This window comes from Apaloderma vittatum, unplaced genomic scaffold, assembly GCF_000703405.1.
Source record: "Apaloderma vittatum isolate BGI_N311 unplaced genomic scaffold, ASM70340v1 scaffold11121, whole genome shotgun sequence".
NCBI lineage: Eukaryota > Metazoa > Chordata > Aves > Trogoniformes > Trogonidae > Apaloderma > Apaloderma vittatum.
In genome coordinates this window covers 1-27645 of record NW_009699626.1, presented here as the reverse complement: position 1 = coordinate 27645, position 27645 = coordinate 1, and the positions used below count along the sequence as shown (strand labels likewise).

At 36.9% G+C, this 27645-nt stretch overlaps 1 protein-coding gene across 1 annotated transcript in view; it reads right to left on the bottom strand.

Annotated features, from left to right (window-relative positions):
- PNPLA8 (patatin-like phospholipase domain containing 8) overlaps nucleotides 1-26936 on the bottom strand; it is a 33859-nt gene extending 6923 nt beyond the window's left edge. Inside the window, exons 1-7 of the mRNA XM_009878467.1 lie at nucleotides 25722-26936; nucleotides 24825-24974; nucleotides 23684-23835; nucleotides 21823-21917; nucleotides 16062-16233; nucleotides 11776-11833; nucleotides 9492-9686 (exon numbers count right to left, since the gene is read on the bottom strand). Of these exons, the coding sequence (XP_009876769.1) occupies nucleotides 9492-9686; nucleotides 11776-11833; nucleotides 16062-16233; nucleotides 21823-21917; nucleotides 23684-23835; nucleotides 24825-24974; nucleotides 25722-26846 (1947 nt within the window). The 5' untranslated portion in view covers nucleotides 26847-26936. The remainder of the gene's footprint in view (nucleotides 1-9491; nucleotides 9687-11775; nucleotides 11834-16061; nucleotides 16234-21822; nucleotides 21918-23683; nucleotides 23836-24824; nucleotides 24975-25721) is intronic.
- Between the last annotated feature and the right edge of the window lie 709 nt (nucleotides 26937-27645).

The following is a 27645-nucleotide window of genomic DNA, read 5'->3' as shown; positions in this document are numbered from 1 at the left end:
GTCCAGTCTAAGTCTTGCAAACATTTATTTTTCATTTGCAATTCATACCTTGGAATCTGTAACTGAAAGGGTAACTTACAAGAACTCTTCAAATGACTAAACGCTGACCAACATCCACAAAAATGTGCAGTTGTCCTGAGTTCTGATTCAGGATGCAGTGTTGGGCAAAGAGCCAGAGCAGACCCCTCATTCTCTCTGTTCTTCCATTCTCAGATTGTCTGGCCTTCCTGACATTTCACCATCTTTTCTCATTTAGCTGGTTCCTAATCCAATTACAAACTCTTTTTCACTTCCCAGACACACATGAGTCACCCCTTCCCTTCTGACATTCTTCTGGGCTGCTGAGGTCAGTGCACTGACCAGTTCTAGGAATAAAGAAAGGCCCAGTCAAACCTTATGAAACAGAGGGGGGCAAATGCTACCATTGGATGGAAGATACATCAGGAAGTCTCAAGGAAAGTGCTCCAGATCACTTGGGAACCTGGTAGCACAGGACTTTCTGAAAATCTTGTCTCATATAAATAACGATGGTGAACACCTATAAAGTCACTATTCATGCATTTAAATTAATACTTTGGAAACAGTTATTTAAAATTAAGATATTAAAATTAAAAAACAAAATCAGTTTGAACCATACTTTACCATGGGTAGCTGTTTCTAATAAGTTCAGAATACTCTACATTCAAAGGCTGTCACTGCATTTCCTAGTTCCGTCAGGCTCAAGTTGTGCTTTGTAATTGTTCTGTGTAACATCCCATGTGCTGCACAGTTTCACTTACATGATGCTCAACTTCTCAAGAAAACAATCTAGCACTGGATGAAGGACATATAAGAAAACCAAGTCTGATATTTGGAAGCAGAGTTTGTTGGCTCCATAGTAACTACTTCACCTGACCGCCCAGGCAGACATGCTTTGCATTTTAGTTCACTTTTACAGACTTGCTTTGTTTTTAACTTGCATTGTCTTTGGGAAAAAAGTGGAGACGGAATTAGTACAAAGCTATTACAGGCTAGGACAAGATTCTGAATGAACTTTTGATAAGCATGTTTCAAGTTCTATGTTTACAGGCAACAAATACAATAAATTAAGGATAAGTCTTACTGCTTCAGATGAGGATTTTGAAGAGTTGCTGCACTATACCAAGGGACTACTTAGAAAAATTATAGTAAATGAATCTATACAGATTTAACCATACAACAAATGAGCCCCTATAGCGGAGGCACAAATACCCTCTCCTCATTACAAAGCTTATGTGATGATCCTGTTTTGTTAAATATTTTTAAATATTGTTGAAATACACATTAATTATGGCCCTCCTCCTGTAGGTAACCAGTCAGTCTGGTCACAGTACTACTGAGGACAAAACTGCTGAAGAGCTCCCAGCAAGTACAGGAAATCTGTGTCCCTGCAGAAGTTATTCTGACCCCATAAAGCAGATAAATGTTTTATAAACATGAAACAGCGCAGAAGTAAAATTGCTTCCTCTTTGTCTTGGCGAAAAGCACTGGATGGTGGTGCCAATATTTCTAACAAATCTCTAAAATGTACGGTGCCCTGTACACTCAGGTACAATGCAAGGTACTTAAATTTCTTAATACAATTTTATATTTGTTGACTCGAAAATTAGATTTCATTTCATTGCTACTGACACAAAGTGAACTAAAGATTGGAGGTAACTGTTGTGAAGGGTTCAGGATTCAGATATAAACTACTTAGTATTTGTATCCACAGTGGGGGCAAGGGAAGGGGAAAAAGGAACTGAAGGAAATGTCCTGCATTTTCATGGGTCCTCTAAATTACTAAGTACATGCCTAGTTGACAAAATACAAGATGGGTTTATCAAAGACAGAAATGGAAATGGAAATGTTTAGATTAAGAAAATTTGGATCTATAAAGCACCTGACGTGCCAGACTACTGGAAGCAAAAAAAGAGATTATAGACGAGAAGGAACTGGCTCATGAGATGGAAGAGCAACCTCCACTGAACGAGGAGCACTTTGGCTGGGACTGCTTTCTATCAGAGCTACTCAACAGCTGGTCTGGGGCTCATCCTCTTGGTTATTATTTTCTCAAAAGCATGCATCTGCTAGTGAAATCTGTTACTATAAAGTTAGAGATTTTGCAAATACTAAGACTTTACTGTAAATATAGAAAGATTCGAAGGAAACCCAATGGAGATGATGTATAGCCAAGCAAAGTGCTCATGAACACAAAGCTAAGCTCTTCAGCTAAGCTGGAATTAGAGCAACCATGAGAAAGATCTGAATAGAACACTGTCACAGAACAATTTAAACAACCTATATGTGAAGTACTTCTTGAAAAAGCAGCTGTAATTCTCAGCTGTACCTTCCTCTGAAAATAATAGACTACACAGTTAAGATGTCATCTAGAATACAGTGTTCCAGTCTGATCAAATTAACTCCTCTGAATTTGGCTTTCGGAAATGCTAATTTGAATCTGGTATATCATTCAATTCTCCACAATATGTCTTGCGTCACACCAAAATACACTAAATAGTCAGTCTGAAGAAAGGTTACTCAAACTGCAGCAGGTGCAATGAAGAACTGTTAGGATGATTAAGAGAATACAGAGTCTATTTTGCAAGATTTAGACAGGCCGGCATACTGAGACTAACAAAAAAAAGACACAAGTGCTTTCTATATCTATACATCGAAAGGATAAGTATTATGAGAAGAAAAGTTAAACTAAAGAACAGCACTGGCACAAGGAGAATTTGTATCCATCAACCAGGAATAGACTTAAGAGTGAAAAACGAGACATTTTCTGGCCATGAGAAAAATAAAGAAATATCTTCTTGAAATAATGTTCTAAAGGGTAGCAGGAGCAAAAAAAGATTTACATGTTTATGAACTATGGTCTATGATGCAGTTGGCGACCATGACAAAGGACTGAATTTGACCTGAGGGAAATTGTTTCATTTCATACTCCCCTAGTTTTTTCCTAAGGAAATGTACCCGAGATAATTCTAAATTCTAAATTCTGTAGCCAGAGATCTAAAATACATCTGCTGTTAAAAACAGCAGTCTAAATATATCTCCAGTAAAAGGGAAAGAATCTTTGAAGAGATTGCCAGTTGATTTTGGGATTTGCAAAATTAACACTACGGATTAATCCTTGAGAAGCTCAGTAGAGGAAATGAGGCTTAGATATCGTGCCTTACTTGTCTAATGGGAATGCACAGGGTATTCAATTAATTGACTTTATGCACATTTTGAATACATAGCAAAATTTATTCCTGTCATGGTACTAAGACCCGTATCCATGACAAGAAGAGGCAGTTTCCTACACTACAACATAGAAGGTAAATTGGAGGCTGGTTAGCAACTGACAAAGTATGAAATGATTGTTTGCATTAAGCGCCAGGCCACTGTCTATAAAAAACCCAAGCTTTTCTTAAGGGCAGAGGTAAAAGTCTATCAATAGTCCCAACTATAGTCTTAGGCCTTTATCTGCAGTGAAAATCACAAGGCAATTTCAGATGGAAATATGGCCCTATTCAATTCAGTATTAGGCACATACACAACTTGGGAAAATAAAACTTACAAGCTACCAAAAACTGGCAAGTAAATTGTTCTTTTGGATCTTAGAAATGGTGGCCGGTAACTCAAGAGTAGCAACCTAGACTGTCTGGACAGACATCACTAAATTAATTCAGTTCTCAATTTTTCACTCTACCAGTCTCCTGTGATTTTACAAATTTGTTTTATAGTAAATAGCAGCTGCTAAACAATGTCACTAAAGATATATGGACTCAGAAGTCTAAGCAAAAAAAAAAAAAAAAGCTAAATGTAATACAGCTCATCTGAGAGTGAGATTTGTTTTAAATACACACTCTGAAAATTACATTAGCAAAGTCTTGCTCTGAATCATAGAATTGCTTAGGTTGGAAAAGACCATTAAGATCGAGTCCAATCATTGGAGATAAAAAATAGTATGCTTCCGAGTTAAATGCCTAAAGGAAATATACTCTCAATTTCATTTAACTAAACAAATCTTCCAATAACCCCTCACTTAAGAAGGCCCTGTGGGGAATCTCACGAGCAGTCTGCTCTTCAAACCACCACAGCAATTTCACAAAGGCTGGTCACCTGCATCATGTGCTTTTACCTTACGAGCTGCTAACCAAACCTCTAGAATCCAAACCAGAACAACAACAAAAAACCAAAACCAAACCCACAAACAAACCAATAAATGCATATCCATGTAGCTAACCCATTTCAGTAAATTCCCTCTTCCTTAAACAGTAGGTATCATTGCCTTGAAGGCTGCAGGAAAATGTGTGTGGCAACAAGTAGACAGAGAAACAAAGAAATATTTGTTTCTGTCATTGTGAGAACAAGATACACCTACTGACCCGCAGTCTGTATAAGCTCTGGTGCACGCTGATCACCGTGGCATATCCTAAGAATGAAAAGAACTTCAATGTGACCTATATTCTATGTCTTCTTAGAGCCTGGGAAGCACCCTTGAATCTAATTTTAAAAGCTACCATGTAAAACCAATTAGGGTAGGATCCACTAAGCGAATCACTTTTGAAGGCCTCTCCTGTAACATGTTACAAAGATGAAATGGTTTTGCAGATTTCCCTAAGGGGAATGTTTGAAAAATACAAAGAAACTGTATATTATATTTTTTAAATGAAGGTGAGTCTTGAAATTTTATTGTACCACACCTGTTTTTTTATTGTACCACACCTATTTTTTTTATTTCTAGGTTGTATTCTCACCACACGTTGTTACACTTCTTATTAAAATTCCCCTAACACATTAGCTGCCAATTTAACAGCTTTACTGCCTGATCTTGCTTAAAGAAAATATGATTATTTGAACATTACTATAAGACAACACCAACGTTTAATACATGGAATTGCAATGCATCAATGAAATTATGAGAAGCTATCAAGAAAAAAGTGATCAAGTCCTTTGTATTAAAGTGAGTATATTTGGGGAAAAAAAATCTGTGACTTTGTTACATCCATCACATACGCACACTCTCCCTGCCCTCCCAATCCCTGCTGCCCCTTTAATTAATCCTGTGATACAAATTTAGTTTTTACTGTAAAACCTAGTACATGAAGTGTGCATAATAATTCTCTTAGATCTCAAAATGCTTTTTTAATTAATTGTAATTTACTTGGGATACTTTTCACACGACAGAGGGAAAAAAAAGAGAGAAATAGGAGAATAGATATAAAAACAAATACTCCCTGTGGGAAGCAGGGAGAAAAAAAAAAAACACACTAGTTGTAACAGGACTGGGGAGAGGGTTATGAGTTCTCAGTGCTTCATAAATAGCTTTTAAAATAAAAAAAGCTGAAATGTAGCAATACAGCTTCTGTATTGTAACATCATGATTTGGTCTCTCTTGTCTTGCCCTGTTCCTTGGAGAAGCATGTTACAGGGATTAAATCCCTTTGAATGTTAATGTGTTCCTCTTTTGAACCACAAAGAATATTAATCCTCCTGCCCTCATCTACCAACAGCTGCACTGTTTTTTCCTACTTAACAGAGTGGAACCAGATAGCATGGCATGATTGACCTGAATGTAAATCTTGCTATTCGGTTTTGAACTATTTACTTTTTGTAGAAATTTAACAAACCTGACATCATCTTATCTGCAGCACAAATAAAAGGTGTTCACACACCTAGAAACCTCTTTCTAAGCAATTATATCAAAAGAACTGTAAAAATAATGTGTTACCTTATTCAAAAAATCAACACACTTTGCACTCCCCTTGAATGTTTACAGTGACTAGCACAGGGAGCCAGACTGGGATGTTCCCAGAGAGAGGGCATGCATGTGTGTACAGACACCTATATAAACATAGAAATATACAGATTATGGAAAAGGGTTAAAGCAAACAGCTACACATCAGTTCAGGCACGATTCCAGCATATACATCTACAGTCATACACAAAATCTTTAAAAATTTATCTCAAATAACTACTAGGTGTAAATACTGCATACAGTTTGCAAAGGGACTTTCAACTTCAACGAAAGCTAGGTAACATAGAACAAGAATATGTCGGCCGATTATAAAACAAATCCACTAAATTTCCATTATCAATGTAAGTATTTTCACGTGTTTGAAGACTCCCGAATCAGATGAACGGCCACAGGTTTAAATGTACAACTGACTAGTTAGCGAATACAAAACCTCATCTCTGTATATAATCCTTTAGAGTTCCAAACTTCAAAGCCAGCAAGTAAATGTTGTTATATTTCCTATTCTGAATTTTCACAGACTACTTAGAATCATTGTTATAGTTTGGCCTTATCTATTTTTGAATTATTTAGAAATATTAACAGTGCAGAAGTAGATTAGATATAAATTAATAAGAAACTAGCACAGTTTATGTTCAGAAAAGATTATGCTGATTAATTACTGGAAGCTTCCAATCCATTGAAAAAAAATCCTCAGAAGACCATCATCTTTCTGATACTGTACTACAAAACTGAAGCCTTTGGCATAGATTATTATTTACAATTAATGCATACTGTGCTGATGCATTTTTCAAAATTATGCTTCATTTATTTCTGCAGTTGAAAAGCAGCCCAATCTTTTAGTGTACGGGCTTAAAGTGATAAGCCAGAAGAAAAGCGAGTGTTTCCACAACTGCAAATGTCACTATCACACATGACCTGGCTGAACAACTTAACACGTCAATGGCAGTGCACTTCTAGAATAAAGATGCTTAACAAAAACTAAGGACTAAGAGTTATTAGCGTACTTCAAAAATAACCATAAAGCTATTTTAAACAGTGAGATGACCGCATTTAGGTTTCTATTTAAAAACTTATTTACGTATATGTATTCTTTTCAATTAATCTTAGATACTTCAGTAGAGATCAAACTCTTGATTACCTTGCATGTTCCACTGAGGTACCCTTACACCCAAGAACATAGGGTAACAGTCTGCTACATGCGTAGAGGCTCTTACCCCAGTGTTAAAACAAGATAATTCAAGGCAGCTTCAGTGTACAGTGGTGGATTTATAATCCAAGGTAGAGATCTGCATGAAGATAGTTACGTGGCACTTGCCTTGTAGCACCTTGCTAGCCAGCTCTCTAAAAAACCAAGCACACCCTGCACAAAATAAATAATTATGGAAAGAGAGATATGGTAAGAAAAGCATAATCTGGGGGAAAAACGCATGACAGATTGTAACCTTTGGTTTCTAAAAGAATTCAAAAGTGTTTAAATATCACGTCTGCGCAGAAGACAGCTTTCCAGATGATAGGAAAGTGTAAGTCAGAAAACTTAGAATCTAGTTCTATTACAAAAAAGAATTTTACCACTGTAAACATATTTAGCTCACAAAGGTGAACCACACCTAAGCCCTTCCTTTCTAGTAATTAAAATGCGCCAAACAGAAAAGAATGGAAAGTCTGTGAAACACTGTTGGTGAGATCATATGGAAGGGCTTTGTCCAAAGACTCTGGAGTAAGGCAAAATGAACTAGACTTCATTCTAGCTCTGTGTGTCTGAAAATACTGGATCTGATCTTTGTTAACACTAATTGCACGTTCTTTAGCCTGGCAAACTGGACTTCAAAGCAATTATAGATGAAATGAACACCAATCTTAACTGCATTTCACACAAGTCTGGCAATTTAGAAACTATGTTAAGACAAATAATTCCCTAAGCACTGGGAAGAAGTTTAAAGCCATGTTGTTTATTTAGCTATTCTTCCTACATAAGCATGGACAGATTTTGATGTACTCTCGATTCAAGGAAAGAGGGGGTGGAAAGGTGAGAAGAGGAAGAAAAGTGCCTGACATAGCTTCACACTGACCCATTCAAGCAGTTGAGGAGCAGCTTGGAACAGCTCCAAAGGCTGAGCAGCTCCCTTTCCAGTTTTGCTTGGCCAGATGGAAGATGAACATGTTTCAGGATTTCAAGCAGTGCTTAGGCTTGGAATATCTGATGTGTCACTCCATTTTTAGCTTTAAAAAAGAAAAAAAAAACACAACAAAAAAAAACAACCTGGAAACTTACTTGCTTCTTTCAGGTAGTACTTGATTAAAGTGTTTTGGGGATAACAAGATGTACCATGCTGGGAAAGCTGGGGAGTGTAAGGGGAAGGAATGTGAAGAAAAAAAAAAAGAAAAAAAAAAGACCCTAAATAAAAAGGTGAAAAAGAAAATAAATTAAGACCTCTGAGAATCTGGTTGATGTAGTAGCACCATTCTGTCCTCTATGGGAAGCCTTCCCTTCACCCCCTAACTCAAGAAGAGCTTTTACATAGTTGAATATAATTATTCCATCTCCTTAAAAAAAGTTAATTCAAAACTGGAAGCATGCTAGTTTATCAGATTTAATGCTGTTTCTCTGTATCACTGCTTCTCTTCATTATCGCTTTACCTAATGCCTTCTTCACTGTTTCATCTTACGCTCCTTATTTATGTTAGTTTTTAAACTTCAGTTTGCACATTGCAATGGTAATGAGATTACACAGCCTTTTAACGCACACCATAGGAAATTCTCTTTGTGATCCAGGTACATCATATTACTCAAAATACATTATTCTTGCTTTCTCGTAGTTAAGGCTAATGCCATCATATAAGATAATATGATGGAAACATAAGAGATACTTTCTTTAAGTTAGAGAACCCTATACTGTCTTTGTGGAAAGTCTCAGGTTCAGTCCCCCTTTGTAGAGTTTTCTGCCACAGATTTGCACTAGGTCTTTTTAAAAAGAAATACTAACAGTTTTTAGTTAATGTGTACTGTAAAAAGGATTTTTTTAAAACTCAGACCTGCTGAAGACTAAAGAGGCACTGGCAGACAAGAACACAACAGTTAAAAAACTACTAAAGAAATTAATTAGTCCTGCATGGACTAATCAGGGTCATGAGCAGAAGCTATAATACAACAGCACACACTGCTGACAGGAGACATTGCTTTATCCTCAAGGGAATTTCTTTTGCAGTTGTCCTCTGAGATTAATCTTACTGCCGTAGCATTTCTTAATTCGTTTTACTAGCTCAGAACCAGGGTAGAGCTTAATAAGCTATCAATTGAAAGAACTGAAAGTAGACAGTAAACTGAAATGCGCTAATCAAAGGAACACCGAAAAGCATAACTTGATTTTTTTCAAACTTTACGGTATTGTTAGATTTTAAGTTACACCATCTGTTTAGTGAAATAATGCTCAGTGAAATACCAGCTGTAAGCAGGAAGTCGGAGGCAATTTACAACTCATATAAGGTTTCCTTCCAGGCAGAGAAGAAAGGAAGAGCAGAACAGCTTAAGCTGTATTGAGAAGATTAAGATTTTTAAGACTATACCTCTTCTAGTTCTAGAAGGGCTATACAAGCTAAAAAATTTTCTTTCTTACACCTATCCATCCTAGATTTCCCTTCTGCTACCAACTTATTTGCTTAGTACTGATTCAGAAACTCAGATAATTTTTTTCTCAGGTATAATATTTAAAAATATTTACTAAAGGAGAAGATTGCAACTTACCTGATGAAGATCATTGCCCAAAACATATTCCTGAAAGTAACCAGGTGCAGCAGACGATGCTCTAATGGCCTGCCACAGTTTATACTGACAGCCTCCAATATAATGAGACTTAACACCAGGAAAGTGATTGTAGTTTCTAAAAACAAAGGCTTTCAGTGGTGTTCCTCTGTTTACAATGGTGCTTACTGCAGCTACCTAGTGAGTTAGGAGGAATAAAAATAGTTATATACGATGATAATAACAATGAGAATGACAGCTTCTCACAATATGAAATTCAATTTACACATTAAACGTGTCTATGGAATCTTTCCAAGTTTATTATTTACCTTTTTTTGTAATACCTATCTAAATTTTAAAAAGTGAAAGCAAAAAACAAGCAAACAAACAAAAAACCACCCAATCTCCCTAAAGAAAATGCTATTTTTAACCTGAAATTAATTGTTTCCACTGGCTATTGTCTTTCTACCAATATCTATCTACTGAGATTTAAACTAAACACTGCTGTCCTCTATGTGATTTTAACACATTTTACCTTTATGAATAGTAGTTTGTCCTCAAAAGCCTGTAACTAGCAATGCAACAATGCAATATCAATGTTACAAATGCCACTCAGTTTCTTTCTCCAAGAAAATGATTCCTTAATATTGCAACCTGAGTTAAATGACTGCAGGAAGAATCTTTCCCAAAGAAAAAAAAAAATCATCAAGCTTAAATCTTTCAAGGTTTTTGGTAAGGACACTGAAAAGCCAAAATGGTATTTCCAGAAAACAAAACACGTGACTGCAAAAAAATTTGCAACTTGCAGTTAAAGTCACATGAGGTGAGAGTACCTGTAGTTACTGCGGGTCAGTGTTAGAGCGTGCAAGATCTTTTAGTGATGATGCACCCAGCCTGGCTGGCGCTGTCAGAATGAAACTCTGCAGCAGCCACGTGGATGGTCAATTCTATTTTGTTCACTGTTTTACAGAGCACAGTGTTTTGGCGAAACATTACTCGACAGCACTAGCAGCTGACCAGCAGTGTGATATCACTGTATTCATTTCCATTCTTAAACTACACAAGTTAAATCATTCAATTCACAGTAAGTTCATCCTTATAGAAAACAAGAAAAGTGTAACTTCTGTATGACAATGCAGAAGCAAAACACGTGTGTGACTCATACTTCATCATTTGATGGAGGAAAAGTTTCCTGCTTTTGTCAAAAGGAAGGTTTGGTTCTAAGCACTACTAGAAGCAGCAAGAAAAAAAAAACACTTTGAAAAAATTCATAGAGTATATATCCATATACCCATATACACTTCATGATGCAGTTGTAAAGCGCTGAGCACCTTCTGGAAAAATCCATCTCACCACAAATTTAACAGCAGCACAGCACAGAACTGCCTATTGAATTTTGATTTTGCTGTGCCTGTAAAGAGTGCCACCACTGCCAGCACTACAAAGCTATTACTAGGAATAGTTAGTTTCAACTCTATTTATATTCACATTTTATTACTGAAGAACATGGAAGGAAGCCAAAGATCCCGGTTCAAAGATAACTTTCAAGTCAATGTAGGATAGCTGCTCTCTCAGAAAGCAACATACCACTCCAGCCTTTTCATGTCCTTGTTTTAGACATGGACTAGGAACGCAGTCAGTCAAGCACATGTTTCTATGTTTAGAAAAATGTGAATATCTTCCATTTAACAGCAAAGTATTGAATATAGTGCTCTGACACCAAAACACCTGTTAATTACAGATTGTTCTGAAATACATGCTATTATATTTCCCTTCTTTCTTCACACCCTATCCCTTCACCAAAAATAAAATACCCGTGCTTTATCATCTTTCACTCTTGTGCTGCTGCTGTATATAACATCCCTCCAATTAATTGATGCCCTTTATATCAAGCAGGAAGAGTTGAGATCTTGGGACCTATGAATGTGATGGGAGAAAATCTGATAATCCATATAAAAGCGAGGAGAAATCTTGTTCTTTTGCTGCACAGATCAGAGCTACAAGGACAGGATCTCCAATGACTAGATTTCTCATACGTGAAAAAACAACACCGTACAACCTCAAGAAGTTGACCTAGTGCTTGTCTGCTCATAAGCCTTTAACATCTCTGAAATGTATTCTAAATTAAAGTATTAAATAAGAACATGAGAAATTGCTGCAGAACTTGAAGAATCTAATGAATTTTGATCCGTTAAAAGCATGGGTTCTGACATACAGAAGCTTGGAGAGCTATTAGAAGTATTTGTGGAACACACAATTAGTATTTACCTTAGAAAATTTTACTTACCTTTGGACATTTGGAATTTCTTGCAGTTTCAATCATAAGATCTGAGCCCATTTTTTCTCTACAAAAAAGCATAAAAAAGGCTCCATCAGTATAGCATGAACAAAAGGCCTACACTCTTATCATCCTTACTTCTGAGAACTTTGCACTATAAAAGCTGCAATGCTTGGATTTTACTTTAATAATTGGGTTTCTACAGCTGGCTTAAATAGACCAGTATTTCAAACCTTCTAGGCTTTCATTTAAATCAGCAAGTTTGCTTCCTCCCTGTGAACACAGGCCTTTCCCACCCCCGAGGTGATGTGTCTACCTTACTCTGCAAAGATGGTTTGCAGTATTGCCACACTTTTTAAGCAAGGTGAGTCCATGTGTGGTTGTTGAGATCACCCCCCTATACCTCGCACTACTGTGACAGCAGGTGGCAGTACTTCCATGGCAGAAAACACCACCTTTCTCAGTCTAGCCATAGCAGAAGATAAAAGGCTTTAAATGCTACAATAGCAGCAGTCCTCAGAGTAGACAGTAAACGGTATTTAGAGGCGGGACAATTTACTGGTCCACTAGTGTCTCTCCATGCTTGAAGCATGGCTTTATACATGCTCTTGAGAAGGAGGAAGGAAGGGAGACACTTTCTAGTCCTATGACCAAAGACTGTTGCTCACAATTCTTACAGCATTGGCACTGGTGGGTTTTTTTGGTTGTTGTTGGTTTTGTTTTGTTTTCCCAGTAAAAGCATTAATTCCAGTCTCACAGGCACCAATGAGAAGGGGTACAGTCCCATCTGCATTCACTAACTGATTACAGAAGTAGACGAAGACACACAGAACCATGAAGTAGGAACATACAGAAATAAAAGGGGAGATTGACAGAGGTGGGACATGAAAGGCATCCACTGATTTGCATCACTTTCACATAATTTGTCAATTTTTTCCCAAATCTGAACACAAATATTAAAAAATTGCCTAAGTAGTATTCACTGCTTAATTACAGGAACCACCAAACTGAATATTTCTCACATCTTGTTTCTTTTGAAGGCCAAGAACTGATGATTCAGAGTACAAGAAATCCCTTAAACTACTATGCAACTTGGACATTAAAGTTGAAAGAGAAAAGTTTAATATCACCGCCAAATTAATCCTACTTTTGTTGCTAGCAATAACACTGTAATTGCACGTTATATAGAGTCACAACACAATTACACAACTTATTCACACACCATATCAGAAAAGAAAGTCTCTTAATTTTGATTTTACTGAATAGTCCCTTGTTCTTGGAGATGAGAAAGGTAATTCTTAAAATATCTTACTCTGCCAAAATACCACTTTAACTTGTTTGCTTTTTAAAAAATGATAGAATCCTAATTTCTTTGCCAGAGTTGTCCTTAAGTCATTGGTTACTTTTTGCCTTGCAACAGAAATATTCCTAAAATGGGGTGAGACTGTAAATACTATTTTAATTTAAAACTGAATTATGGATTAATATAACGGCATTAGAGTATTTTCTGTATTTTCCATCCCAACCATCCCATACTGATCATCTTGTTTGACCACAAGCATACAGATGTTTCATTAAACTGTCCACGACAACACCCAAATCATTTTTGATATTAAAGTCAGTTTAAATCCTGTGAGCATTTTACATTTTTCCGCTCATGGGTTATTACTTTACATATAATTTTGTTTGCCAACCTATTTTTGCATTTATCTGCTTTGTTTCTGTCTGTGAGCGATGTCCTCTAGACATGACCTACTTAAACGAGTCTCCTTTACAAATGTTGCTCTTTCATTGCTTCAACTCACTAATATTGCAACACTTGTTTCAATAATGCTATGAAGAACATATTGCCAACTATATGCTTAAAGAAACATCCTACAGGGCTAAAGCCACATCAAACAGTCTGGAGCAAGGCAAAATTGTAACTTTTACCCCTTGGAACAACAACAAAATTACCAGGATATTGTAACATCTTTACTCCACCTACAGGTGACACTTTGCCTGTTCCAGAAGGACACACAACATCTGCCGGATAAGCTGCAAAATGCGTCACATATTTCTGGACTAACTAGTACAGAACACGTTGGCCATCTAGCCACTGGGGAGCTGCTTCAATTTCTACTTCAGTTTGCGTAACATATACTGGTTTGAAGTATTATTACTTGTAATCCTGAACACATGCATTACTCATTTTCCTGCCAGCAGAGCACAGGTAATTTTTACCCTACCCTCTATAGAGTGCTCGATTGCTTCTCAGGATTACAAATTCCTGGTTTGGGATTTTAGCTTGTAAGAACCTCTAGCTGCTCATCAAGTTTCTCCAGTAGTTTCTTAACAGCATGAAAGGAAAATTGCACACGTAAGCAACACTTGAGAGAAAAGCGAAAACTTGGAACTATAAGCCAGGTTCTTCTTACAAATGCAATTCAATATAGCATTACATAGACTGATACATAGTATAATTGACTGATGCTAAGCATAATTTTCTGCACAGAGTGATAAAAGTAACCGATTAAAACAAGTCCTCAAATTGCAATTCAAGGAATACATAAGAAGAGTTAAAATAAACATGTAAGACATGAAATCAATTCCTCACAGCATCCAGAATAAAAAGGTAGTTAACGAAAATCAGTTGTAATTTTCTGAAATTGAATTTATAATACGTCTCATGAATGCATGCTATTACTCTAATGCATTAGCTTAATTATTTTCAGAAAGAATACTTTCTGGCAGAAAATAACATCATCAATATCGTGGTAGGGCTAAGTCTGTTGCATGCTTGTATTATTGTGAAAACAGATACTCCCTATTTTGATCAAGGCTGACAAAGTTTACTATCATGTAAACGATAAAAACGCACCTAGCACAAGCAAGGCTTTTAAATTTAAAACAAAAAATCAAGCAGCTTTCCTATGCAATGACTGAAACTTAGACCTGACCTTCTTACTACGATAAAGAGACACTACAGAATCTCTCAATTCCCTTCTTGCTTCTAGGTTTCCACAACACATGCGAGCCTGCCCAAACCCCTACTGTTTCAATAAAATGTTGTGTAGGCACAGCATCTCCCTTCAGCATTGCAGAATTTAATCCAGAAAAATTAATTCATCAGTAAATTTAATTTTTCATTTAATCTATGGATAATAAAATAACTGCCTGGCTTCTGCCCACTGGACAGGCATGCTTTACCTCCTTCATGTGTTACAAGTAGCTGCAATGAATAACAGCATTTTAATTAGACATGTGAAATACTGTAACATGAGGTAATTCTGATTTTCACAAGACTTCTAGCTGGGCAGGGGATGAGAAGAGGGAAGGCAGAGAACAGACCTCTTTTCTAAAAAAAAAAAAAGAGGAACTCCAGATATCTGAGAAAGAACACTCATGACATTCATTTGACAAACACATTTATTCCTAAAAATATGCAAAAGCACAAGAAGTGCCTGAAAGCTGCTCTCTCTACTTCAGCAAAAAAACCTGAGATGCTTAAAACTCAGACACCACAGATATTCCCACTATAAAGTTGAGAAAAAAAACCCCTTCCATTCCCATAGAACACATTAATCATGTTCCTAAAGGAACTTACCACTTAACCAAAGACAGTTTTAACCATTTTTTGTTTGCTCTCAAAGAAGGTTGTTTCAGTTCTTTCAGTAGCAATGCCAGCTTACACTGTTTGCTAAAGGTTTTAAACAATGGAACCATCAATACATAGATGAATAAAACTAAGTAATAGAACTTGTAATAGACTAATTTCTTCCACTGATGCTTTCTTAATAGCCATTAATGCACTTGGATAAATATCTACGAACAAATACCTTTTCATTGGCAACTCTGACTAAGCAGATACTGTTTCATTGCAATCCTTCGAGCCCATTTCCCAAACAAAGGGGCAATGGGCAAACCCCCTCAATATAGCAGCTAAGATTAAAAATGACTACTACAGCTCGTAATTTCATTTCTCACCATGTCTCCTATAAAAAAAAGCACAGCAGGTGGTTAGTAAAATTTGTAGCAGATCTATAATGAGTCAAATCAAGCAGAGCTGGCAAGCATACAGGAATATAATCAGAAATCAGTGCACTAGAGCTTACTTTATTTCCCAGAAACACAACTCATTACATCAAAGGCTTTCAGTGTTTTGGTAAATATGAAATGAGCTATTTCAAAAGAATGAGAGTATATGCTAATCCTTTCTAGCTGTTTAAAGAACTTGCTTACTAGCGAAACAATAACAAAACTGAAGGTTCTCAGACATAATACTAATTATTTTTTACCTGATCATTTTTACTTACTTGAGCATTTTTTCCCATATATCACTGTCATAAAAGGCGTGGCTCCAACCCATTTTGACTGTTCCAACAATGACATTCTGCTTAAAAACATCTGATCCTAATTTGCGATACAGTTCTTCACAATCATCCAGAGGAATATGAAACAACCCCAACATAAAAGCTAATATAGCTCCTGAAAAAGAAATATTTTGTAATGTAAAATATAGCCTGGAGTAAGATTATAAAGATGGATAACCATTTAATGTAATTCAGAGGTTAGCAGAATATCTATCTTGAAAACAGAAGAACAGTTGACAATTATATCACTAAATTTATGTTCAGGATCACACACTATGTTCTAAAAGGTCATATACAACATAAAAAGAGTCTTCTTCCAAAAACAGAACTATGAGAAGTTGAAAAACGGCATTATTTCATTTTGCAGTTTTCATCCCTGCAAACAATTATATGGCAGAAAGCAAACTAAATCCACTGCTTTGTTTGGAAAGAGATATGAGTAAGAGAAATCTACGCTGTGGTATTAAAAATATATTTGGAGCATTACTTGCCATCTGGCAGACTCTGGTTCAGTTAAGAAAAATTCTAGGAATATTCTGTAAAAAGAAGGGAGTCTTGACTAGTCTAGGATACCTTTCATTGCAATCATTTATGATTAGTCATTCATACATACTGCCATCTAGTGTGTGCCCAAAAAAAAATATCATCTACCTTGTAGGAACAAAAGAAGAGTATCCAAAAAGCATTCTTGCAGAATATGATTAAAAAGACAAAAAATACAATTAAGGCATCACAACAATTCTTAGATATAACTAAACTGAAAAGGACATATACAACCTTTAAATCTAATTGTGCTATACTGTAAGCACACACAATTAAGCACTGGGAATAAATAGGACATGTGATTTTTCCAATTTGGAAACAAATGCAATAAGTTTGAATAAAGTTCATTTAAATCAGAAGTAAATCGTTGAAATAAGAGTATGGATAAAACACACATGCAGAAAGAAGTACATCAAGAAAGTTGCAGATGAGTTTTAAAGCAAACATGACTTCCAAGCTTCTTTTGATCTCACAAACCCCACTGCCATGAGCTGACTGCTAGTGGATTGCAGCCTTCCAGTACTTAAAGGGGGCCTATAGGAAAGATCGGGACAATCTTTTTCACAAGGCCTGTTGCAATAGGACAAGGGGTAATAGTTTTAAACTAAAAGATGGCAGATTTAGACTAGATATAAGGAAGAAATTTTTTACAATGAGGGTGGTTAAACACTGGGACAGGTTGCCCAGAGAGGTGGCAGAATCCCCACCCCTGAAAACATTCAAGGTCAGGTTGGATGAGGCTCTGAGCAACCTGATGCAGTTGTCCGTGCTCATGGCAGGACGGTTGGACTAGATGACCTTTAAAAGGTCCCTTCAAACTTAAAACATTCTGTGATTGATGGTCTCACTTTTTAAAAATGCAGCACACTTGCTTAATATAACCTGAGCCTACTTGACACATCAAAGTTTCATCAAGAGAAACACATCACCAAATGCCCATATTCAACACAGACTAAGAGAAACACCATTTTCCTGAGTCATTTTCCTGTAAATCCTCTGCTACCTCCTTTTTCTTTTAGCTCTTCAGCCCCAACTCTACATTATTATGCATTTGTCGTTTTGGTGAACAGTTTCAAAGACGAAGAATCAAAATTCCTAACAAACACAAACCCATTTATTTTCACTTCACCTCCCAAGTAACAGCACAAAAAACACATCGGCACACAAGTGGCAGCAGGTAGGATCAGAGCCAAGGTACACATTAAAGGGCTTTGCTGAAATCTTCTGGATGGTAAAAAGACACTCGCAGGAGAAAAAAGTCAAAATCAAAGATAGGGCAGGCTCTATCAGATAGTCTAGTGAAAAAAGTTTGAGACTTTGATCACATCCTGCCCTGTATCACTGACTCCTACACTCTAGCCACCACCTCAGCCTTGATGGCCAGTGCTTCAGGGGAAAAAAAAAATACCTAAATATAAACCTGAGAAGCTAACAAGCATTTCTTAAAGAAGAGTTGGCTAATAAGGCACAACACAGGGAAGAATATAATGTGAAAGACAAAAGTATTCCTTCCTTATTCAATACGAGCAAGACTTCAGCTGAGGTGCTATATCTGAATGATATTCTTCAAAGAAAGATGTGGACCAACTGAAAAAAAGACACAAAAAAGTCTCACCCAAAATAATCACAGGTCAAGGAAATCAGACCGTAGTGAAAGCTTGAGTAAACAGGCTACAACAAAAGCCTTTAAATGCACAGAAGGCTGCTGCAAACACAAAAGAATAAATGTTATCCATGCTCCTGTGGAGTGAGGACAAGAGGAAACAAATTTGAACTGAAACGGGAAGATCCACACTATACATTTGAAATTTTCTTGCTTTAAAGACAGAAGAGCACTAGCACAGATTTTTCTGAAGAGGTCTGATATGATTAAAAATCTCAGGAAATTGTCAGTAGTGAAACACACACAGCTGACTCTTCCCGTGGGAAATGAGATAACCTTCTAAGGACGCTTCCAGCTTTATAATACCATCATTTGACTTTTATTCATGGCCATGACAGGGAGGCTGGATTAAAATGATCTCTAAGGTCCCTTCTGGCCTAGGCCATTCTATGATTCTATGATTCTCCTGAAGAAAATATTTCTTCCATCAGAAAGGTTTCCAAAACGCATTTCAAAACTGGGAAGACATCATGGGGAAAAAAAATAAATCATTAACATAGAGAGATGTCAGCTTTGTTTAAGGAGGCTCCTGATCTGCAGTCACTGAAGGTTGAAAGAATACATTGGGGCACTATCCCTGTGCTGTTCTTAACAACTTGGAAGGAATATTTTGGGAGAATATTTTTATATGAAGTTGTTATGTGAAATTCATATACATCCAAACTGACAATCAAAGATACCAGTACAATTCAGATGTCTTTGCAGTAAAATGCACTGGAAAACAATACGCTTAGAGAAACTTTGATCAAAGTATGTCAGTGATCAAATATCTCATACGATGCACCTGAGTGCCACTATTAGCTCAGTAAAGAAATTTAGGAAAAAAAGTATGGTTTTAAAATTCTTTGAGCAGGCCAGCATATTTGAAAAAGTGATTGTATGCATTTTGCCTTATTACATACTCCTGGTGTTATAAACTGCTTCCTGTGACTGAATTATATCAAAGATACTTCTCAATAGTGGTGCACTCATATCTGGAGACTAAATGAGCAGTGAAAAGAACACAGAAGCCACATCCACAGCATACCTGCAGATAAATTGTCCCCTGTGGGCTGAGTGCTCTGTACATCTCTGGAAGCACGTCATGCTCTAGACAGCTGTGATCATCACCTTCACTTACAGAATTCCTAGCAGTTGGGTTCATGGGGCAACGGCACTTATTTTTGTGCAGAACGAGTACAAACTCGGTACAGAATTTACATCAATTTAGTTGGCCGTAAAAAAAAGTTCAGTGGCCATCACTGCATTGCATGTGCTTGCTGATTTTCCAGTGCTTCCATGCCCAGCAACAGGAAACCGACCGAACTATGCAGGACTCATTACAGTGATCCTGCTCTGTGACTGCCTGCATTCACACCCTAGGATGACCAGGGAAGTACAAGGAAGCTAAGTATGATGACATGGAATTCACAGCAAACCAATTATTTCTAAACCTTGAAGGCAAAAGAACTAAACCACATTAAGAGAGCAGAACTATGACGCACAAGCAGCATCCTTCCTATCCTTTAATACATCCCTCTTGGAAACCACAATCCGTGCAACTGCAAATCCTATCGGCCTGTGTACCATCAGCACAAACTGAAATGGTGAAGAACACTGCCAGCACACGCTGACAGGTATGTACAACCTCTCCCAGTCATGTCTTGTCACTTATAATTCCAAAGTGGACTGCTGCAGACAAAAGTTTGATAACATAAAGCTCAGAAGTTAAATACTTACTAGGAGTTACAAAATGCAAAATCTGGTGAAGAATTAAGAAAAAAGTTCTAGTCAGAACAGTGGGATCAAATTAAGAACACCAGGCCTCTCTCTCAAAGGTGTCTTCATTATGACTGAAGGAGACATTAGTATTTTGTAGTGAAACTATCTTCCAAAGAAAATGCCATAAATTAACTAACAAAGGATGTCTTTCAAAGACCAAAAGTTGGGTTTCTTTTTTAAAAAAAAAGGAGGAAACTATACTGTGCCTACCAAAAAATCCTTCTAGTAGACCTAAACATTCTATTTTCTACTATTTTGAGTCTATTAAGTAAATCTCTGGAAACACAACTATTATATATATTCCTAGTGAACTGCATTTAGTGTTATTTCTGAATTAAACTGTATGGAGGTATAGTGCAAAAAACTAAGAACATGGGTTTCTAAAGGAAACTATTGAACTACAGCATGTCTCTTAGACTAGAAATCAGTATTATGCTGCTACTAGCATCAAAATACTAGGATCATGCTACTAGCATAATTTCCAAAAGAGATCACTGTCTTTTAAAAATAAAATTCCATTTAGGGGACCCCTATTTCCTAGGGAAGAGTAAGTTACCATGGAGTCACAAGAGTAAATAAACCTGGGAGAAACTTCTAGAGGTCATCTAGTCTAACCTCCTTGTTCAAACAGGTTCAATCAGAACAGGTTACTCAGGTCTTGTTCAGCTCAGTTTATAATATCTCCACAGATGGAGATTCCACAGCCTGTGCAGGCAACTCCTTCCAGTGGCTGACCACCCTTGCAAGAAAAACATCCTTCCTTATATTTAATTGTAACTTCCCATATTTCAGCTTGTCTGTTGGCTTTTCTCTTATCACTGTGAATCTTCAAGAAGAGCCTAGCTCCATCTTATCTATATTTTCCCATTAGTTGAAACAGCAATAAGGCCTTCCTTTGGTTTTCTTTCCTTAAGGCTGAACAAACCCAGTTATTGAAATCTCTTGACATGTCATGACCTCCAGTCTCCTGATCATCTAGCTAGCCCTCTGCCAGACTCGTTAGGTACAAGAACATACTCAACAGATCAAGAGTTTACCAAGGAGCCCGAGACACAGAGCGGTCAAAAAGAGACCTTTAATCTATCGGATATGTTCTTGTGCATAGAAGCCAATATGTGGCCAGCTTTCTTTTGCTGCAAGGGTACACCGATGATTCACTTTCAGCTTGTTCCAAGAAGATCCAGTCTTTTTCTGCAGAACTGGTTTCTACCCACTCAGCCCACCTCGATGAATGGCTTTGTATGTGGCTTTGTTGAACCTGAGGTGGTTCCTGGCCATTTCTCAAGCCTCTACAAGCCAATCTGAACAGAGAGCATCCCCGAACTGACCACTTCCTCTAATTTAGATCATCCAAGATCTTGCTACAGGAACACTCTGTCCTTCTGTGCCAGGCATTTATAAAGACACAATACACTACCGGCCAAGTACCAGGCCCTGAGGGACATTACCTTAGCTGTCTGTGAAGCCTCATAAACATGCAAGATATTTGTATCTGTGTGCAAAATGAAGGTATCACATTCATTGAAAAAAATTATAAATCAGCTTGAAGTTACAAGTGTATTACGAATGACTCAAAGTTCTTACTCGGAAGAAAAAAGACCTTAGAAATAAGAGTTGGTACTTTCCCAACTTACACTCAACGTCCAAAACTGTCAAGTTCTGCAAAATCTAAATTTTTTTTCCGATGTTCTTATACTACACTGATAGCAAAATTCCAACTCACAGCATAACCATTACCTGTGCTTACACCACAGATGTAGTCAAAAAGTTGATGAACCGGTTTTCCAGTTAGTTCTTCTAGTTTCCGTAGAGTCTGAAGTGCAACTAAACCCCTGAAACACAAAAATCCCCTTCACATATAAAGGTAGTTTTATCTTACATAGCTCTAACTAAGCCCACCTTTGCTTAATTATAACTAGTTACAGCTGAATAACTACAACAGTAAGAATCCTGAATATTTCAGGAAATTAAAAAGTAACAGAACAATTAGAACAATGAATAATAAATATAAATTATGTACCCAGGCACACTAAACCAGTACTTAACAGCAACAGCCATACTTGTAGCAAAGGCTCAGGGAAGATCATCTGCATATGTAGACTAAGGACAGATTTTAGCTGCATCCACAGAACACAGTGCTTAAAGTTTGATCTTAACAGGGCTACATAACGCCCCTTGGGGCATAATATTTTTCTATCTTTTGTTTTCTTGCCTCAATTTAATGTGTCTGAAATGATGAGAGAGATGCATTCCAGACCATAAGCCTCATAATTCTATAGCATGAAGCAAAGCATGTGGCACGCAGAGGTGCTAACTCTGCTGCTGTAGAACTGGAGAACTGTGTCTAGCAAAAGCAGCATCAAACCAAGGACCATCTCAACACATTCTGCTAAGAATGGCATCTCCTGCATGCTGCCCCCTAATCTGCCCTGCATTGTGCTGAAAAGCAGCAGTCAATCCAGGCCAAAACTATAATCAGCTGAACACTACCAATTATGTGGCACAAAAGCCACTAGTTAGCACTTAGGCTTATCCTCTGAACTTTTTTCACTTAGTCTTGCAGACGTAGATGCTGCTTTCTAAATGTAAGGTGGCTTATAATGTCACTCCCCTAGAAATCTAACAGAAAAATTAACACACTTTATTTATAAATATAGACATCAAGCAGTTATCTGTGAAGCATCTTTCTTTCTACTTTGAAAAATCTTTATGGTTCACCACAAACTTTTGGAAACACAGATGTTGAAGTTGTGACATACACTCACTCCTTACTGAAGATAACCGATTTTGAAATGCAAGTAAAGAAATATCATGGGAAAACAAATAGTTCGTGAAACTGTATTTCTGCAATGATTTCATACTTCACTTTGTACCCATAAAGCTTTGTGAATCTGTAAATATTTGCCAACAAGATTTTGAAATATGCCTGAAAACACAGCTTCTAGTAAATATCAGACTTTGATTTTAATCAACAGGCTTCTGCTACTGCACTTTACAAACTGTAGGTGCATAAATTCACACAGAACTAGAGCACATGTAGCTAAGGACACGTGGTGCATAAATTAAAGAGGGGAAAAAAGCATTAGTTGTAGAAATATAAATCAATGTCACAGATGGAATAGCTTTCACCACTAGCCTATTCATTCCTTCGTATGAGACCAGTCCTGCTAACGCAGACCACTCTCCATAAAAGTACAAGACAACACAACAATAAGAATATAAACTAACTCTAGCATTCCACACTAATTTTGTATTTCTGAGATAAAACCTCTGAGTGGACTAACTCAAATAACTACTCAATTTACTTCCAAAAGAAGAAAGAGCCAATCCAAGCACTTATACGTGTAACTAACTTTAAATGGGTAAAAAAGTAATTTCAGTGCCATAGGACTACTAATGCATGAAAATTTAAGCACAATTGCATGCAAGAATAATACTCACCACTTGAATACTCAGATTGGATAGTCAATTGCAACAGAACTGTATATCCTAAATTGCATCTTTGGACCCAAACTTATTAAAGAGTAACTAAAATTTTATTTCCAGTTACAGTATGAAAAAGGCTACAAGCATATAAAGAAAACAACAGAGCTTTTACCTTGTTCCTCCTCCATCAATAGTGAGGACTCGAATTCCCCAGCCTTTCACAGGGTCTGTATATCCAATTATCGCTAAAGTCTCTCTAACAGCAGCCTGAAGACTTTCGTCATTTGCCTGTCTCAGTCGTAGTAGGCACGGGATTAATTTTTCCTATTGATAAATACAAAGATTTTTCATTCTAACTACATGTTCATACCAAAAAAAGCCAGGCCTAAATTTTCAAGTCTGGCATTTAAACAAAAAATTATGATATTAGTTAAACTCAGAGGAAAACTTCTTTAAATTTACCCATCTGTACAAAGGGTAAGAACTTACTCCAATATTACGTCATACACACCTCACTGCTAAAGTAACTACCTATCAATATTGAACAGTCAAGGTGAAATGTAAATCTTTCAAACAGCTAGAAAACCTGTATTTAACAGCAGTTTTGTTTTATTGACTTTAACATCGCATTGGCCAAATACAAATTCAAACACACAGCACATCAAGTGTAGCTAAAGGCTAAAGAGCTCAATGGCCTGCACACCATTCCCAAAGATCTCTTTTCCAGCAATTTTACAATCTATGACACACATCTGCATATCTTGCGGAAAAAAGCATGAGACTGACAAATGCTGTGATTTGGCTCCTACTGATACAATAACCTACCACCCACCTCCTGTCCCCTCACTGCAGGAAAGAGAACGAGTAGGATTAGAGTACGTGAACTTATTTGATGGTTATACTTCACTCTTGTCACGTCTCTTCGAAGGAAGCATGCAAACAAGCATAAACACTGCTGTGCGTAGGCAGATCGACCGTACTGTACATTCCTATCTGGTCAATTGCTACAGAGGACACAGCGTACGACCTTCATCCACCACTAGAATAAGCTACATTTACCCACGTGACAATGCTGTAGGCTTCTAAATTAAAAGTTACAATCTTAAAAGCCTGTAGCTGAACTACGGATAGTTTGCATACAAATCTGCTTGAACCAGCTAAAAAAACAGCTCTAAGAGGCATTCACACTACAATCTTTGCAAATAGAAAATATTACTAGCCCACAAAAGAACAGAAGAAAGTTTTATGTTATTCTGTGTCAACCAACTGGCAGATATTTATTTTTTTTGTCTAAGCATAAAGACTATCTGCACCTTAATCGCAACTCCTCTGCTCTCTGGAAATTCTAGAAGATGATAGGTCAGTTCTTCAACCCTGCTGATACAGACTCTTCGATTAGAGGATCTTCGTAGGGCTTGAACTAAAGCTCGAGTCCTGTTATCAATACTCACTCTTGCAATGATCTAAAAAAAGATAAAGTTATAAAAATAACATAAACCTATTTTCAGAAATGTGTAAAATTTGTCAACACTAACTCTAAACTGTTATTTTAAGATTTCTCCGAAGTAAGGGACAGCACGTTGTACTACAGATCTGCTACAGGCTCCAAGTAAACATTGCTTAAATGTAAACAGATAACTTTTTGAGTCTTTATTTACAAGATAAATAAAGGTGATTCACAGCACCAATATATCAAACAAACATGTCAGCACATACTCAGATAAATTTTCAGGGCAACTCTGAAATCATAGTATTTGGACCATGAAGAAGTGTAAGATTACTGTAACTACAACAACAAAATCAACTAAATCTAACTATATTTATGCACTCTCTCTCTACATATATATGAACCAAAGTTATGTAAACACCATACACATAAACACTTTTTATAAAAACCAAAATATACATATATGTACTTATATAAAAAGTATATACACATTACCATGCATCTATACATACATATAAGTCCTCAATTATATATAATGTAAGTTTACATACAGCTTACATAAGTATGTGTATATAAGTTTATAATAGTTTTTATATATGTAAATATGCACATTGTTACACACTTATTTATGTTCATAAGTATATATACGTATATGTAAGTTTACATATAGGTATGTACACACATATAGTATATATACACTTGTATAAAATACGCATCTACATAGAAAAAATATATAAAGAAATAACACTGAACAAAGACTCACCTTTTCTCTCTGAAGAGACAGATGCTTTTCCTTCTCTTCAGCAGTCTTAGCCTCTTTTGCTTTGTCCTCCTCATCCTTCTCAGACACTTCTTGTTCTGGCTGTTTACTCTTTTCTTGTGAAACAACTTTTGTTTCAGATCTCAATTTCGGAACCAACCCACCAATGTAACTGTCTACAAAAGCTTGTACACTGTTACTGGGATACGAAAGAAAGTTTGCAATACTTTTTTTAGTGGAAACTGGAAGAGCAGTATTTGCTTTTTCAGCACCCAGAGTCTCTGCTTGAGGAGTAAAAGCAGCTGCTGAATCCACTGTCTTTTCTTCTCTTGCTGCAGTATTTTCTGATGAATCAAGCTTACTCCTCTGTTCACTTTTAGAGTCCTGTAATAAAGCATTCTTTTTTTTCTCTTGATCCATAACAGAATTCTTACTAAAGTATGAGTTGATATGATCAGCTACAAAGTTGTAAGTCTCTCCAAAATTTGTAGAAAAGTAGCTTATATGAAAAAGCTGGTTTTCAGTAAATGCTGAATCTTTCCGAGAATCCTGATCAGCACCACTTGAGCTTACTAACATAGACTCCGGGCTTTCACTTGCACAAGTGGATTTCTTTGCAGGTGGGCCTGTGTTGCAATCCTCCTGAGTTCTGGCATCTGTGACTTGTTTATCATTTTCTAGATTTGCATTGATGCTACTTGCATCTGCACTACTTTTATTTGCTTTTCCCAGAGTACCCGAGTGTGACTTTAATCGAGCTATCCGAGAAATCAGTTCACTGTGAGTGCCAGACACTGCCTTTGAAACAGATTCTATAGTATTCTTAATTCGTGACATGCGATTGTTCACTTTTGTAAGTCCTTTGGAAGAAGAAGTTAAAAGTTTAGAAACTCTGGAGTATAAAAAGTCATGGCTGTAAATGTATTTGTTATACCAAAATGTTCTGCTTCTGGCCCATTTACACCGAGGCTCACTTGTATGAAAAACTCTCAGGTGAACGGCATGATTTATCCTCCAGCAGAGTTTAGGTCTATACAAATAAAGGTATTTGTTTCTTTGCTTCCACCAAAGACTTTTTGGGTTAATCACAAAAAACAAATACGCGTCTAAAGATAAATGAACTGTCATTACTTATAAATAGTTGCACCTTTTCTATGTTGCTTGTCTACTTCATTCCAGAAAATATATTTCAATAAATATGTCTTGTATCACAATGTTATCTGCAAAAGAAAAAAACAACAACAATGGAAACTTCAAACCAGTAACAAGTTAAAACCACTGAGTTGCTTAAAGCAGATGCAGCTTCTTTCTTCTTTCAGTAAGGACAGATAAACATTCAAATCAAGTAATCTCATGGGACTATCTCCTGTTCAGGACATTTCACAATATCATCCCAACATTTTAATTTCAACATGTTATTCCTCAAGGGCCAGTTTAAGTCCATCTTGAGCAATACGCAACACTTGTGGAAAGTATTTAGTGACACGGAAAAAACTGATTCCCTGTCTTTCCAGTAAAGAATCTCTTTAGCAAATTATCTTCTGCAAAAAACAAATTTCAAATAAAACCGACAATATATTACCACCCCTTTGCAGAAATCCTCAAAGGGGAGAAAAGACATCAATTTTTTGAGCATACCTTCAGTAAAGAGGAACAAGTTCAGTGTAATGTTTCTATCGTAAGAGCCAAGGGCAGTATATAATCCTTACTCTACAAAGAAAGACGTGGCTGGGGTGGATCATAGTTTTACAGGCATACAGGAGCTGCACTGAGGTCACAGGGGCAAATCCATTCTTTGCCTAAGTGGCAAGCTCGGACTCCTACAGCTTCTGTCACAAGTGCCAGGGGAGGTCGGGCAGGCAGACGCCAAAGCGGCAGCCGAGGAGACACCAGCGCAGGCAGCAGCATCGTTACTTACAGTTTCCTC